The following is a 17,549-nucleotide window of genomic DNA, read 5'->3' as shown; positions in this document are numbered from 1 at the left end:
AGCCAGTGTTTCTAATGATGTCCAGAACATTTCAGGGCAAAATTAGGAAGGGAGAGAGTTATTCTGTCTTAGATGTTGCCTTTTCTCCCCATTGGTATTTTTCTCTCACCCTGGATGCACAATGTTCCCCTGGGGTCCCCCAGTTCCCTGGAGCCCCAGGGGAAGCCACTCACTCAGGCTTGCCCTTCTTAAATCATTTATCATCTTTCAAAGTTAACACAACCCTCTCATCTCTAACCAAGTCCAGATTTTTCTCAGAGTTCTACTCTTAGCTGGCAATCAAGAAGAAAACACCTAATAAATTCCTCCAAAAGAAAGTATTATTATTGAGAATTTCTGGTACACAGCAGCTACTCAGATTTTGCTAACTGAATAATTTCCTCTTCTCCATTTAAAAAGTGGTTTAATAACATAAAATCCAATGTCTGTCAGTGATGGAGTCTATTAAAAAATCACAGTCTATTCATTTAATGAGATGTTATCTAGATTTTAAAAGAAATACATTTGATAAATGTGTATCACCTAGAATATCCAAAATAGAGATGGAATAAAAAGGCTATTTGCAGAAAAATACTTACAATAAAATATAATTTATGTAAATTTTGCATTATCTACAACTTAACATTATTTGTTATTATGAAGGCATACATATAGCACATTTGTATAAACCTATTTGCACAAAAATCTAAGTCTTGTTAGTGTTCACTATAAGAGAAAGAGAAGGAATAGACTGTAGAGGGAAATTTCGGGTTACAGCTGTGTCTGTAATTTTAAAAATATATTTTGATTAAAGTATGACAAAAAGAGATCTTTATTTTGTCTGGCCAGCACATCAGTACTTGTTATATTATATATTATATTTTTCTGTATTAAAAGTTAAAATAAAATGGTATTGGTTCAGGAGGAAAAGAAGTGGTTTACTAACATGAAATGATGGTATTTCAAGGACTATATCAGGCTGGTGGGAAAATATTTTGGAATAAGCACCTTTCAAGGTGCTTGACCCTTCAAGTCACAGAAGTAATAATAAAATAATAAACATCTGTTGAAACATTTCTATATGTTAAATGCTCTGTGTATGTATTTTATTCAGCCCACCTCAACAACCCTTTAAGGTAGACACTTTCATTTTCCAGAGTTTTCCGATGAATACATGGAGGCTAACTTCTCCAAGGTCACACAGCTGGTAAGAGCAGAGCTTAGATTTGAACCAAGTCTCTGTACTTAACTATTTTCTTATGCTGTAAAAACAACCACTGCTACCATGACCAAAAACAAAAGCAAAAACCTAACATTGGAATAATACTTTCCAAATTAGAAAGTATTTTCTCATTTAATATTTATAGCAACTCTGTTTAGTAGATGACGTTATTTTATAAATGAAGAAATTCAGGTGGGGAGGGGTTATGACTTGTCCAAGGTCACCCTGGCAAGAACTCAAATCTAGGCTCTTTCTTCTTGCACCGTGTGACCTTCTCTCCCTTGCCCAAGGCTGACCCTATGAAGATAGTGCTACTTTGATACTTATGCTGTAATTATATTCAGACTTGAATTAGGATAATCACAATATATGGAGGGTTTTAAAAAGATTATTTGTTACAGTTATTATTATTTTTTTTTTAAAGGATCCAACAGCATTTTAAAAAATAAATTTATTTATTTACTTTTGGCTGCATTGTGTCTTTGTTGCTGCATGTGGGCTCTCTGGTTGCAGCAAGCAGGGGCTACTCTGTTGCAGTGCGTGGGCTTCTCACTGTGGTGGCTTCTCTTGTTGCGGAGCATGGGCTCTAGAGCTCAGGCTCAGTAGCTGTGGCTCATGGGCTTTGTCCGCGGCATGTGGGATCTTCCCGGACCAGGGATTGAACCCGTGTCCCCTGCATTGGCAGGCGGATTCTTAACCACTGCACCACCAGGGAAGTCCCCAGACAGAGTTATTATTAACTACATTGTCTACCCTGACATAAAGATGAAAACATCAGACTAGAAAATGAAACTAATGGAAAAGACCGGTGAAACAAGTATTAAGCTGTGGTTTGCTAACAGAATCAAGAAAACAAGCAAGGAAACAAATATGTCCTTAAACTTAAAAAGAATATCCCTCTCAGTTCCCTCATAGCATCTTTGACTTCGGAAGACTGTCAGTGGCCTTCAGTCTTAGCACACACAGTTGGTCCCATCATGGAAAACCTGGATCACTAGGAATACTTGGAAATAGAAACAAGGGTTCATGGTCTATTTTTAATAATTCAGAAAGCCCAGTGAAAAGAAAAATTGAGATGAAATAGATCGACTACAACATTAAGTTTCTTCTCATTTGGCTGGCAACTGAATACAACATTGAATTATTTTTCAATAAGCATACTCTTTTTCTTTGGTACACTTTTTAAATATGGGGTACATAAGGAAATTATAATAGAGTATATTTGGTCATGAAAATAGGATTCACTGATATAATGTAACATTTGTCAGATGAAGAAACATGGTCCAAAGACAGTAAGTTACTGAAAGGGCCATACAGTTAATTAGAACTCAAGTCTCGGCTCTGTGCTTGCTTTGTTGCCTCTCCTACTTCTACTGCAATAGGGGGTCTTCATTTAAATAATGTTCAAATCAATCACCAATGTGGATGCCCCCCTGCATCAGGTTAATTAAAGGAGTCCTGTTGTACTTACTTATTCATCTTAATAGGTTAGGAGCCACATACAGAATCAACAGAAGTAAGAGACCCTATAAAAGTATATATTGATACCTGGGAATGAGACTGGTTTTCTTCATCCATTTAACCTGCACTTATCTTTACCTACTCTGTGCTCACCGTCCTTTGTTTTGATCAGACCAGCAAAGTTCTGTTCCTGTGGCCCTTTGTAGAGGAAGGACACAGGACCACACAGTAGTTATTAAGAGCATTGGCTTTGCCACCACTGGACCAAGAATGGCATTTTATCTCTGCCACTTAGGAACTGAGTGACCTGGGGTAAGTTACTGAACATTCTGATGCCTCGATTTCTTTATTTTGTGAAAGGAAATTATTAGGACTTAGTTTATAGTAGTTGTATTTTGTCATGTATGTTAAGTATTTAGATAGTGCCTGGCCCACAGTAAGTGCTCAAAAATGGTGGTCATTATTGTTATTAGCCTATTATTCATTATCAACAAGTTTATTTAACTGGTAGGAAAATACACAGTTTCAATGGTGACTGAAGTGTTTTCTATATGACTTTTTTTCCCCCTGCCTCCTCATCCTCCTGGCCAGCACTCACCTGGGGACTCTTGCCCAATGAAGGTCACTTGGAGCCCACTGGGGCAAGACACGTTCAGGTTTTGGAAGGTGGGAACATAAAGAGTCTCTTGTAAAACAGGTTCTGGTTCTACTTCTTCCTGTAAATAGTTCCACGTGTGAATAATTTCCTGTCATTTTCTAAATGAGATATCGATTTATTATGACTAAACAAAGACTTGGTGAATGCTTAGACTATGACTTGCCCAGGACTAGTGAGCCCTGCAGTGGAGCCTATAAGGATGCATGAGTCTCTACCTTTGCGCAATTGATATTTTGCCTGTAGAATGGCACACAGACATATGAAACAGCTAAATAACAGTACCAAATGGTTGGCACATCTTTCCTCAGAAAAGGGAGATATCAAAGTTAATGAGACTAGGAAAGGATCATGGAGGAGCTGAAGCTTGAACTAGGCCTTGAAAGATGCCTCAGTTTGGACATGTAGATGTAAGGGCTGACCAAGATCCCCACCAACCTTCCTTGTGTGATTCTTACAGTTTGGATGCTAGAGACATTATGCTATTAGGATATGTGTCTTTATTTTTCTATAATGAGCATACACTGCTTTTGTAGTAAGTAAAAATAATAAAACACAATAAAAAAGATTATTTATAAGTTTTAATGAGGGTTTGGGTGTGTCTACTTAACAGATTCTAAATAACTTTATGCTCACTATGCCTGAATCCCTTGTTTGGTTATACGTACTCCAGGATGAAAATTATTCGGTTACTTCCAACCCACCCCTAACGATAATCCTTTCAGTTTTTCCAGTTGATTTGCTCAGCGGCTCGCCACTAAAATCATTCCAACTGATCCCCCAGTGTTGGATCTTTAATTTATTCTCTCTAGTCCTCTACTGTTGATCATTTAGGTTGTTCTGCCTTTGTTATTAATAGAGAATAAAATCATTGGCTGGATCATTGGCTGAAAATCAATTAAAAACACAAAGCAAAATTAAGAGGTAAAAGCTTATGAAATTCTGTAAAATGAAAAATACTGCTCAAAGACACAAACAAGCCATGACAAATGTATCATTACACTCAAAACCAGTAATTATCCCCCACCCTTTCATTGTCATCAATTTAAAAAAATGTTGGGTGGACCGACTGGTTTGCCACAAAATTGCTTTCAGCTAAATTAATGAGTTACCTGGGGATACTCTACTCAGTACTTGAACATTTCTACTTAAGGGTCAAGTGTCCTAGCTTGAGAAACCTCATCTAGTAAAGCTGTGTAAATATGGTGCAGAGGCCAAGTAACATTCAAACCCCATAACTTTCAAAGGGTCAGGCTCTGAAATCCAGGTCCCTGATCACTTTTTAACACTTTTTTTCTAATAAGTTGAGAATTTGTACATTGTACAAACTGTACAACTGTACTAGTAAAACTGAAAGAGTCAAGATTTGGTCAGTAGTTTCCTTCTTGTCATTCTTTTAGAACCTCTTTTGATCTATATACTTCTATTAGGAAAATGTTTAGAGTCAAAGAGCTCTCAAGTGTGTGAGTGTGTGAGTGAGTGTGTGTGTGTGTGTGTGTGTGTGTGTGTGTGCGCGCTTGTTTGCATATGGTGAAGGGTTAGAGGTAGAGGGTGGACTGCTCTTTAACTGGAAGTGGGTTGTCCTTTAGTCTTGCTGAATTCTTAGTACATCAATATCTAAGTCCAGATCTACCTAACAGAAGTGTTTCCACTACTTAGTTAGAGATCCTCCCCTTCCAATTGTTGTTTATCTCAATGGAATTAAATTCAGTATTGAAAATAAGGACTGGTAGGAACTTGACCATCTAAGCAAAGAACATCCAAGATTCAATGTGGAAAAATGGTTGAACTAGTTATTCTGAGTTTGAAATGAATGACCTGAGACAGTTTGTTTAAGATAGTATGTCTCCTGGTGTGGGAATTCAACTCCTGTGCGCAGACCTCTTCTTGTCCATTCAAAACTGAAAGTACAAGGAGTGTTACTGAATCTGCACAGTAAAATATATGCACTGCAATAACACTATTGACATAACTCATGATTTAAAAAAAGTTAACATTGAGGCAGAAGCAGAGTTTGGGAATACATGGCAAGGTCCACTTACCTTTTTCTCTTCTTCCTTTGGGAGCTCCTCTTCTTTAAGAGATTCTTTGGATTTTTCTTTGCTTTTTGTTTTCCCTTTTCCTTTGCTTTGAGGAATACTCACTATAACAGGAATTACTGTTGGAGTATGTGCTGATGGGATATTCAACATTGCTTCCAAGTTAGGATCCTTATCCTCTATAAAGAGAAAGAGGAGAAAACAAGTAAATTAGACATTTATATTTGATATGTTTGTTAAATAAAATTTACATCTCAAACACTTATACCACTTGGCAATTTTTACCTTGCTGAGTAGGATTGATCAGATGGATAGGTTTCAGGGGTAATGTAGTTGATTTGGAAATCAAAACTGTAGCTTAGAAATTTGAGGCACTTAATACTTTGATACATTTGATTGAGTCATGATTTCACACACTCTTGCCTCCCTATCTAGATTGTAAACTCCTAATGATAGGGCAGTAACCATCTCTTCATTTTTTTGAGAAATATTTATTGAGGCTCATATGTAAAACGTGTGGAGCAGTGGATAATAATGAAAAATAAAAATAAAGGACCTTATGAAGTCAAAATAGTCTAAATAAGATCTGTACTCAAATAGCTTCAATACAAGGACATATTAAATAGAAACATAAGGGATACAAACAAGGAAATTTAGAAAAGAAATGATTATTTCTGGCTGAGATGATAAAAGAAGTTTTCTTATTGAAGACTGATTTTATTCTGGGTTTAATGGATTGTTAGAATTCTAAAAGGAGAGCCAATCCATGGAGGAACTATGTTGGAAACTTCCAAGCATCCCCTTACGTCTTAGGTTATATCCTCTTCTGGGTTCCAGGGTAACACTCCCACCTGGATCTCCTCTTACCTCTGGTTATTTTTTTCGCAGTCTCCTTTACTAACGCTTCCTCTTTGTTAAATGTTGGTAGGTCCCAGTTTTTTTCCCCCTTCTCATTACACAACAGATGTTATCAACTCTGGCTGCACATAATCATTTTTCATGGAATTAAACGAAATGCTCAGGCCCCCACCTTGACTCTCTGGGGACGAGGCCCAGGCATTTATAGTTGTGAAACACAATCACATGTAACTGTGATACACAGTGAGGGCTGAGAGCCTTTATTATCTCTATTAGATCTGAGTATCTTGTTCACTACTGGGGCTCCAGCTGTCATCTACATTTGAATGACTGCAAAATTTACATCTCCGGGCACAAGCTTTCTTCTCAGCTTCAGATCTGTATTTCCAACTGCTCTTAGACATCTACCCCTGCTTGTGGTACTGGAGACATTTCAAAATCAGTAAGTCTCTCCTCTTCCAAGCAGATAACCCTCCCTCCTATGTTCTCAACCTCAGTCAATGCCATGACCAATCATGCACTTTGTTTCTCAAGTTAGACATTGAGATTGTATGCATTTTCTCTTTTGGACTCACCCTATACATCCAACCAGTCATGGAGCCCTCAGAAATTTCTCTCAAATCATGCCTCTCCTATCTATTCCTACCACCTTAGTTCATATTCTTATTCACTTGCTTGATTTTTTGTAGCAGTTTCCTAATACCACCACCTCAGTGTACTTTCCAAACTATCACTATGATTATGTTCCTAAAATGAAATCTTTTCATGTCACTTCCCTTTTCATACTTAAAAAACTCTGGCGCTCACAAATCTTGTAGGACACACAATGCTCACCCTCCTCCACTCCAGTCACACTCAACCTCTCATTTTTCTGTAAAGATGTCATGCTTTTACCCAACTGTGTATTTATACAAATGGTTCTTACTGTCTAGAATTCCCTTTCCTTGCTGCTTTGTCAGGATAGTTCCTACTCACCTATAAAGTCTCATCTCAGATGCTATGCTTTCTCTCTCAAGTATTTTCTGGCTGTCCCCAGTACTTGGTTTATATATAATTTCTAGCACTTATGCAGTTATTTCACTATTTATGGTTTCTGTTCCCATTAGACAATGAATTCTTTGAGTAGCTGTAACATGGTTTTATTCATCTTAGTGACTCAGTGCCAGCAAGATGCCTGACTCATAGCAAGTACAGAATATAAATAGCGAATGGCATCTAGTTAGAGGCAGCTGGAAACTCCTCCCTCTCATCCCCATCCATTTACTCAATCAGTAAATATTTACTGAGTACCTACTACTGTGTACCATGCATTGGGTAACCAGTGATGAATGAGACATCAGGAACTTGTAACGTAATGAGAAGTTCAGATGAAGAGAACCTCAGGTATTCAATGTCATGTGTTAAGCCCGTGATAGGAAAAGTACAGAGTGACAGGGGAACCCAGAAGAAAGGCATTTGCCACAAAACACTTCCATACAAGCTGTACTTTATACAGCTGTCCTTCAGTATACACAGGGGGTTGGTCTCAGAAAACCCCATGGATACCAATATCTGTGGATGCTCAAGTCCCTTATATAAAATAGTGTAGTATTTATTTGCATATAACCTATGGACATTCTCCCATATACTTTAAATCATTTCTAGATTACTTATAATACCTAATACAATGTAAATGCTATAAAATAGTTATTATACTGCATCATTTAGGAAATAATGACAAAAAATTAGTCTGTACATGTTCAGTACAGATGGAATCATGCAACCATCATGTGCTTAACTACATGGTACACATCAGCAACAACATAACATTATCTTTCTTTCAACACTTACAGATGGCTTTTGTTTAATGACCCAAAAGAGAAATACATGGAATAAAACATAGACTATTTAAAATACATATAGAAAATATAATCATAGAAAAAATATTAATTCTCTCTCTCTCTCACACACACACACATAGTGTTAACAATCACCAAAACCCTAGTTCTCCTGTCTTGATTACCCTTGCATGATGATGATGATGATGATGATGATGATGATGATGATGATGATTGCTATATGGTGTCTATGGTACCGATGTGGCAAGGCGATGAGATGTGTGGCACTCTAGGTAAGTGATGAGACATCAGGCTGAGTTAAGTCTTCTGACAGGATGTCAGAAGGATTATCTAGTCAGGAGAATTGGGTTCCAATTGCAGACACTGTCACTTTGGAGGAGGCTCAATAATACTAATGTCAGGATATCTGGAGGTTGAGGGCTGAGGATCTTAAAGCATTGAAGTTCTAGGCTTCACAACTGCAGATGCTTTAGTTAGAAACACTGTTATAGGAAGCTGTTTCTTCCTTTTCTTTGCATCATCAAACAAGTCTTGCAATGATTGTTGGCATACTGCTATACCTTGGATACCACAGAGGCTTCAGTCCATCAAAGGATTGTACTTGAGGATCATATCCTTTAACACTTGCACCTACTGAAAAAGCACTGCAATATTTTCACGTGTCCAAATTGATGGCTCTGCTTCCTCTAAATTTTCTCTGTAGAAAAAATCATCTGTAGATGACTTCGGCAGATCTTTGAGCTCCTTGTTGGTAAGGATTCCTCTATACTCTTCTATGTGTTCCTTGATGTCACCCTAGATCATGTGAAAGAAGCCTCCCCCCCACCCAACTTCCCTTGCAGCATTCAAGATATTCCTGATTTCTACATCAATAGTGGGGAAGCCCCTGAGATCATCGACTACCTCACACCATAATGGCTTCCAACATGCATTGACTGTCTTAGGCTTTAGGGCACCTACAGCCTCTGCAGTAAGCACAGTTCCAACCATAATTGTGACGCTCTTCCATAAATCCACTATTTCTTTAATAAATTTATTTATTTTTTTACTTACTTTTGGCTGCATTGGGTCTTTGTTGCTGTGCGTGGGCTTCCTCTAGTTGTGGCGAGCAGGAGCTACTCTTCATTGTGGTGCACGGGCTTCTCATTGCAGTGGCTTCTCTTGTTGCCAAGTGCGGGCTCTAGGAGTGTGGGCTTCAGTAGTTGCAGCACACGGGCTCAGTAGTTGTGGTGCACGGGCTTAGCTGCTCTGCAGCATATGGGATCTTCCTGGACCAGGGATGGAACCCGTGTCCCCTGCATTGGCAGGCGGTTTCTTAACCACTACACCACGAGGGAAGTCCCTAAATCCACAATGTTGCAATCAGGGTTAGCACCAAGGGCAGCATGAATCTTCCTGAAGGTGAGGCAGGTATAAGTTGCCTTAATGTCCTCGATGATGCCTTGATTGAGTGGCTGCAGCAGTGATACAGTGTTAGGAGGCAGGAACATCACTTCCACCTCCTTGTCAATGAGGCAGAGAAATTGAGTTAGTTGGGAGCATTGTCAATTATGAGGAGCACCTTGAATGGTAGTTCTTTCTCTTTGAGGTATTTCTTCATTTTAGGAATGAAGCACTGGTGGAACCATTCCAAGAACAAGACGGCTGTCACCCAAGCTTTCCTGTTGTGCTGCATAGACAATTTTTGTTTTTGTTCTTTTGGGCCCAGGAGTTGTTTGCTCATAGACTAGGCTTGATCATGTGACCTGCTGCATTGCCACATAGCCCGAGAGTAAGGTAAGCTTTCCAGTCCTTGAACCCCAGGGTCTGCTCGGCATTCTGACGGATGTAGGTACGACTGGGCATCAGCCTGTTTTATCACAATTGAAGACTTGCTCTAGAAGGTAGCCTTTCTCTTCTTGAGTTCTTCTGGGAACACTGATGTTGCTTTGGCACTGGCCGATGTCGATTCTCCTGTGATCTTTAAGTTCTTGAGGGTGTAGCATTTTAACAGCTAACCAGCCATCTATTAGTGCCCTTAAACTCCTTCCTCTCACTCTCCTCACCCCTCACAACAGTGCACACAGAGGCTAAGTGCTCTTTCACGCGTAATTTTGCCATCCAAAGGGACATACTTCTGTAACATGTCCCCTAGCCACATACAAAATACAAGCACTTTGTAAGCACTTTGTCATGAACCTGCGAGACCATTTTTGCCATTGTAGGGGCAGCTCTAACCCTTCCATGAACTTCGGCTTCTTTCTGCTTTACTGTGAGAATGTTCCATTTGTTCTTAGTGACCTTACATCCCACTTTGGCAAGCCACACGCCACTTTTCAGAAGATCAAAGATCTGTATTTTCTTGTCGAGAGACAGCACTTTCTGCTCTCTCTTGGCATTTGAAGAATTGTTTTGACCACTTAACTGCTTTTTGGGAGCCATTTTTCACAGAAACCAAGCATGAACACACAATACAAGTAGCAAACGAACGGAACACCAGACCAGCAATGCTCAGACAATGAGCACTGGAGAGAGTGCAGGTCTGTGACGTGGTAGGTGGCCACAGTAGGGTGTGCCTACACATCACTTCATTCACGTGGCTTCAGCATAGTGATCGGCATGGGGCAAATTTGGGGGCAAAGTTTTGCTTTTTGCAACTTTCTGGAATTTTTTTAAAAATAATATTTTCAATTCAAGGTTGGTCGAATCTGCGAATTCAGAACCCACGGATATGGGATACAGAGGACTGACTGTACTGCGCAGTTTGCTTTTCCACAAACGTGTCATGCTTTTACACTACTGAGCTTTTGCACATGCTATTCCTGGTATAGAATTCCCTTCCTTTGATTCTTTGCCTAAGCAATTTCCACTCAACTCCAAAGACCCAGTTCACATGGGTGAAGCATTCCCCAGAGCAAGTAACCTGTAATCTGAGTCCTGAAGTATAGGAGGAAGTTCATTGTTGAAAGTGGTGATGTACGTAGCAAGAGAAAGAATTCTGAGCAAGGGGCACAACATGGGCAATTGGTCAGAGATAAGACAGAGCACAGTTCATCAAGGAACTGAAAGGCACAAAAAAGACTAGGGTAGCCAAGAGCTGGAGATAACCTAAATGTCCACTGACAGATAACTGGATAAATAAAATGTGCTGTATACATTCAGTGGAATGCTGTTCAGTCTTAAGAAAGAAATTCTGTAATGTGTAACAATGTGGATGATCCTTGAGCACATTATGCTAAGTGAAATAAGCCAGTCATAGAAAGACAAACACTGCATGATTCCACTTATGTGAGGTATCTAAAATAGCTGAATTCATAGAATCAAAGAGTAGAATGGTGGTTGTCAGGGGCTGTGGAGAGAAGGAAATTGGAAGCATAAAGTAATATCATAATCAACGGGCATAAGTTTCAGTTAAGCAAGATCAATAAGCTCTAGAGAGCTGTATATATTGAATTAAGGGGGGGGGAACTGGATTGGAAATTTGTTTAGCCACTAGCAGATAAACGTTCTTAAATATTAGTATTATATGCATCCTTAAGGAATTTATAATATATTTTTTACAAAGACTCATGCCTTCAACTTTTCTAATATACAGGAAGTAAAACATTACTTATTATCTACACTATAAACATTTTCAAACGCAGTACCTATAAACTGAAATTAGGAACATCTGTATTAAATGGAAAGATTACATATTAATTTAAGGATTAGATCAAGAATAAGTAAATCACTTAGAAAATAGCAGCAACATAGTTGATATAGAGTGTAAATATCTTAATGTAAAATAATGATAACCTTGTTCAGTTGGAGTATGGTTTGTTAGTGACTGTGTGTGATTGTGGATTTTAACACATAATTTGTTAGGCAACAAATGACTTTTCCAAGTGTTGGATTAAAAATGAATCAACTACAAAATTAAAAGTCAAACCCCCAAATAAAGCAAAAATACTAACAAATTTAATGGGCTCTCTAACCCACTAAAGTACTACAATACTTGGCACAAGGTAAGAAACATGGATTAATGATCCATGGGAATATTGTCTCTAGAGAAATGAAACTACATAGTACGGCAGATAATTGGATCACCACAATTCACATGTAGTTTAAGGTCACACAACATAGGGATTACCTTTTGATTTTATAAAGCTTTTTTTTTTTAATCTCTTGTGGTTAGATCCCTGTAAAATGCATGAGAACCCACAAGATTTCCTAACTGGTTCTTGGTAAAGTGACAGGTCATTTTGTGGTTTGTAAGGAAATAGCTTCCAGTTGGAGAATTTGTTTATTAAGAGTAGGGTAAATAAATCCTTCAAGATGTCCAATGAATGGCTCCTTTAAGATTAATGTTCTGAAGCACACTGAGGAGTTCCATAAACACAGGATTCATAGAAATATTATTCTGTAGAAAACCAAGAGGATTCTTTGGCAAATCATGTTTTTTTTTGGTACCAACTAACAGACTTATTTTCATGGGTTAGTTAACAAAGATAACTTATATGTATGTACATGTGGTTATATGTGAGATTATATGTATGAAAAGTGCTGTTTAAAATGTCAAACTATTGTTATTTCTACGTATGCAAGATTATATATATACATACATATGTACACACACATATGTATGTACACACACATATATTCCCACTGCTCAGGAAATGAGGGGCATTAAATCAGAACATGTTTATCAACAAGTAAGCTGATGGAGGGTGGGCAGCTGCCCTTGGTCACGGGACACTTATCCTTTCTGTTGTGTTTAATTCACCTGGCGCCATTCCACTCGATCCATAGTAACTTATTGAGAGGCAGATTCCATTTTCCAAGGTGGCAGAAAAAGATCCAAACTTGCTGACAGCTTTATTCTCTGCATTTGATTCTTCTAAAAGATAAAATCAAATCAAGGACATTTTTGTTTTATCAAAAAGAAATGCAAGCAAAACTCAGTGTGAAGTGGAAATCACCCAAATATGTAAAAGCATGGATATGATTAAGTAAATTATGATATGTACATATACCAATGAATTATTATGAAATCATTAAAAAGTCTTTTTTTTAATCTTTAGATATATATTTTTTAATCAAAGTATAATTGACTTACATTAGTTTCAGGTACACAGCATAGTGGTTTGATATTTTTATAGATTATGCACCATACAGTTATTATAATATGATTTTTTAAAATATTTAATGAATAGGAAACTGCTCATCATGATAAAGTGAAGACATACACTGTGGATAGTGGTTACTGCTGGGATGGTATAATTATGAGCAACTGTCATCTTTTTAAAGTATTCCTATATTTCCTAATTTTTATACTAAACCATATATTTTTATATCAGATAAAACAAAGAAGAGTAATTTTTAAATTTCTGTTTTTAAGTTCTTGGGTACATTCAAACTTGTCAAACATTGTATTCTTACCTTGAATTTATAAAACACTGTGACTATAACTAAATTTATTAGCTAGATTTAGTTATTGATCTTATTACTTATTACTAACTTGAGTCCAAAAGCATTTTATTAATTAACTCATCTCCATTTGCAGGTATAACCTACACTGGGCAAGAAGCAATTAATTTTTCCAGCTGGTGTTGCCGGGACATGTTAAATGGTGTTATCAAGAAGTTTCATGGTGTATGATCAATGGACATCCACTTGGAACTCTCATCTACAAGCAGGTCGAGATGCTCATGGCCAAATTTAGGATTTTTTTCTTGTTCTTGCAGTTTAAGAAAATTGATACTACATGGAGATCCAAGTGATAGATCATAGATAGAAACCCTATCATTCACAGTCAATATTGCAGAGAAGCCAAACCTTCAGTAGGAATCAATTAATAAGGACCTGAGTCCTAGAGATTGCACTTGGTACAGTGCATTAAACAAAATTAAGAACGGAAAGGACATTGCAAACTCAATGTTGCTACAAAAAGGTAGCCAGGCGAGGTAGACTCTGCATGTCAGCTGGAATCAAGAGCTGGGTTCCCAGAAGAGGCAAAACCAAGTAAGCAGCCCACTATAGATGGGCTATGTATATGATGTATATCCCCTTTACATTAGGGAAAGTGTATATAAACAAGATGGCAAAACACTTCAGTTATCATCTGTAAAAATTACACATGCTACCTGCCAGGGATGCATGTGTTTCTGTTAGGTGGATAGGTTTGACCTATGGTGGAAGTACTGATACCCACTGCCACAAAGATGCAGCTGCTTACCTTTTTCAAAATGTTGCTCTCCTTCTCCTTCTCCTTCCTCATCTTCTGAAGGATAATCCTCTTTTTTCTCCTTTTTCAAAATTTTCTTAGGGTCTCTTAAATGAATTAAAAAATTGTGCTTGTCCTTTTTCACTTTCACTTTGATAAAAGTTGGGCCTGGAGAAGAATCATGGGATAGAAAATGGGCTGATTGTGATGCCCCAATTAAGCTCTGTGATAAGACCTCTAAATAATGCAGCATAGCATTTAAGTTAGGGACTAGAAATACCTAGGGATGTCACTACTTTTATAAAAAGATACCTAAAAGAAAAAAGTGTTGGTGGAATTCCAGGAAGGAACAGCAGGTGGATCAGGGAGATGTTTGCAGACTTTCTGCTCATACCTAAAATCCAATTACAGAAGGGAGAGTAAATTGGCTAAGGTATACCTATACTCAACTTTATGATCAATCACACATGATGGTTAACGTGAAAGGATTTTGTAATTGATAAAGAATTGCATAAACGTTAGTTACAGTAGTTATTATTGTTAGTAGGAACATATAAGAATTTCCCAAACAAAACATTTTCTGCTAGTGTTCTGACTCATTCTTTGTCTCCTCTTCCAGCTTTTTTCTTTTTTTTTTAACCCAGCCTTTCCTTTTCAACTTTCATTGAATGATCATATCTCAAAGTTGATAGAATTAAGATAAAAATGTACTTACTATGAACCATCTGAAACATATATATTACATGCATATGCAAATATTGATAAGAGTAAAGAACGGTTACTGAAAATGGAACATAGCATTTTAAAACTTGAGTCCAGTGCTTTTCTCAGTTCTGTGATTCTGAGTTCCATTTTTAGTTACTACTATTTGTACCCTACACCCAGGGTTGATATTCAAAATATTAAACACTAAAAAATATTGTAATATAAATAAATATGCACACCTATCTATTAATAAAAATCCCTTTCATGTTTTAAATGTCTTTATTTTTATTTATTTTTTTTGGCTGCACCAAGTGGCCTGCGGGATCTCAGTTCCCGACCAGGGATCAAAGCCCGCCCCCTGCAGTGGAAGCCGGAGTCCTCACCACTGGACCGCCAGGGAAGTCCCCCCTTTCATGTTTTAAATAAACAAACTTTATATAATAAAACAGTCTGGCATTTGATATAAGTTGTACCACAAACCATTCTTTAAATAATTTGAATAATTTGTAGGCCTCTTTAGTTTAAAAATCATTGGTAGGATCTTTTGTTTGATGTGGCAGTTACTATCTAATGATGCTTGAGCCATGATTCCACATAAGGAATAGCGTTCTCACTCTTGTAATGATTTCCTCATTAAATTGATGGTCATTTGATGATAGGAAGGAAGGAAGGGAGGGAGGAAGGGAAGAAGGGAGGAAGGGAGAAAGGGAGGAAGGAAGGAAGGAAAATTAAGAGAGGGCTGGAGGAAGGGTAGGGAGTGAGAAGGGGCGGGCTGGTGTCGCAGGCAGAGTGTGGATGGGAGGAGCCCTGGTGTCCCTTGTTGGGTTGCATAATCTTGTGGACATTAAACAGGATCTTGCTTACACTCCCTCCCCACTGACTTTTCCCAGCTCTCAGAGACCACAGCTCCCTACTAGACAATAAGCTGTCAAATAAAACCCAGGTCCTCAAACCCATCCTAAGAAATCTTTAAAGCAAAGTGAAAAGAGAAGCTCTATAAGATGTCCCCAGTAAGTTCCCTAGAGCCCAGATCTGCTCTTCCCTTGGGGAGAATGAAACATTTCCTTTTTCCAGACTAGGTCCTCCTCAGCTCATCTCCAAGACCTCCCTCCCACTTAATGACTTCTGAATCCAGAGGCAATTTCTTTATAGCAAAAATAACTGGATATTGGCAGCAGGCCCCCAAACTCTGTGCTCCAGAAACCAAATCAGGAATTTGCTCTAAATTCACAGTATGTGCTTAGTTTCTGAGATAACACTATGTGTTGTAATTAACATTATTAAGTAACGATTTGCTTACTGCAGTTACTATTATACTATTTTCCAATCCTATGGAAATATTTTCATATTTTAACAACTGGAATGTTTGTCTTAGTGTGCCCAGGTAACCTCACGGCTGGCCTGTGCCTTGCAGAGGCTATTACAACAGAAGAGTGTGAAGTCTGAAAGTGGGGAACGTTGTGCATAAATGAATCACTGGGGGCACATTACTACTCTCACGTATCATACTCAGGAGTACAAGGCCCCAGGATTATCTGAAATGGGTTAATATCTTCCAAACCATTAACCAGCTGCTTTCAAAATGTACCTTTTTCAAATGTTGTCTTTTCTACTTCAATCTGCCCTCCATCGGAAGGATACAGATAATAATTTGTTCCTGAGATTTGGACTGGTACTTCTCCCATGTTGTATCCACGAAACTAGAAAAGAAAACATCATGCTTTGAGTGTGGAATGGCAATGGACAAAAATTAGGTCATCCATGTGAGCCAGTTAAAGCTGCCATAAGCCTAATTTCTGCTAAATGATTTGTCACTTTGTAGACTCAGAGGCCAGTGTCCATCTTATCTTTGGCACCTCCTGTAGTGTTATAATGACAGGTAGAATTAAAGAAGGTACATGATTTTAAATTCTGTTCACTGGAGCATCCTCATAACCCAGTGCAATTCAAATCACTGGACTATTGCCAAGGCAGTGCAAAAAGTTATCAATTTCTCCTTCATTGGCTGTTAATTTCCTGTTTAAAGAGAGCTAATATACTGAGGAGTATTGGTACTTTACATTTTAGAAGGTCAAGTGTTAAAGACTTTTTTTTTTTTTTACTAAGTGTCGCTAATAGAGCTCCAAGTGATACTGATGCAGGCTAAAGCTTGAGAACAACTGGCTCAGAGTAGTAACTAGAAAGGACAAGGGCTGTTACTTTTTTTCCCATCTTTTTTTTTTTTTCTGATTAGGTTTTTCTCATAAAACAGCTTGAGGAAGAGATTGGCAAAGGGAAGGTTTCACAAAAGCATACAGGCAAGTAACGTGGGTGCATACAGAGAGACAACCCAATGTACTCAGCAAGTCCCATCGTCTGAGACAGAAAAAGCCAACCTCTTTGTCCACTATTGTAACTGAGCAGGACTCTATGGGCCTTCCTGGGACAGACTCCTCCCCCATATCCTCTGCTTTAGCTCCTCTGAAGTACCTAGATAATAGTATTTGAGGCACATTTCCTGAGTTGCCTTACAGATACTAAAACCAGCACCAAATGGAAGAAATGAACTATTGTACTTGATGACCATGAGCACCATAGCCCCCAGACCTACTGGTGCCTAAGGATTGATAAT

General features: G+C 38.1%; 1 protein-coding gene across 1 annotated transcript in view; it reads right to left on the bottom strand.

Moving 5' to 3' along the window:
• SPAG17 (sperm associated antigen 17) overlaps positions 1 to 17,549 on the bottom strand; it is a 228,121-nt gene that overhangs the window by 83,754 nt on the left and 126,818 nt on the right. The window contains 5 exon segments of the mRNA XM_060141888.1: positions 3,261 to 3,378; positions 5,360 to 5,535; positions 12,794 to 12,907; positions 14,246 to 14,401; positions 16,527 to 16,638. Of these exon segments, the coding sequence (XP_059997871.1) occupies positions 3,261 to 3,378; positions 5,360 to 5,535; positions 12,794 to 12,907; positions 14,246 to 14,401; positions 16,527 to 16,638 (676 nt within the window).

The sequence above is a fragment of the Lagenorhynchus albirostris genome, chromosome 2 (genome assembly GCF_949774975.1).
Source record: "Lagenorhynchus albirostris chromosome 2, mLagAlb1.1, whole genome shotgun sequence".
NCBI classification, from domain to species: Eukaryota; Metazoa; Chordata; class Mammalia; order Artiodactyla; family Delphinidae; genus Lagenorhynchus; species Lagenorhynchus albirostris.
The sequence above is the reverse complement of the archived record's forward strand: the minus strand, read 5'-3'. Positions and strand labels throughout refer to the sequence as shown.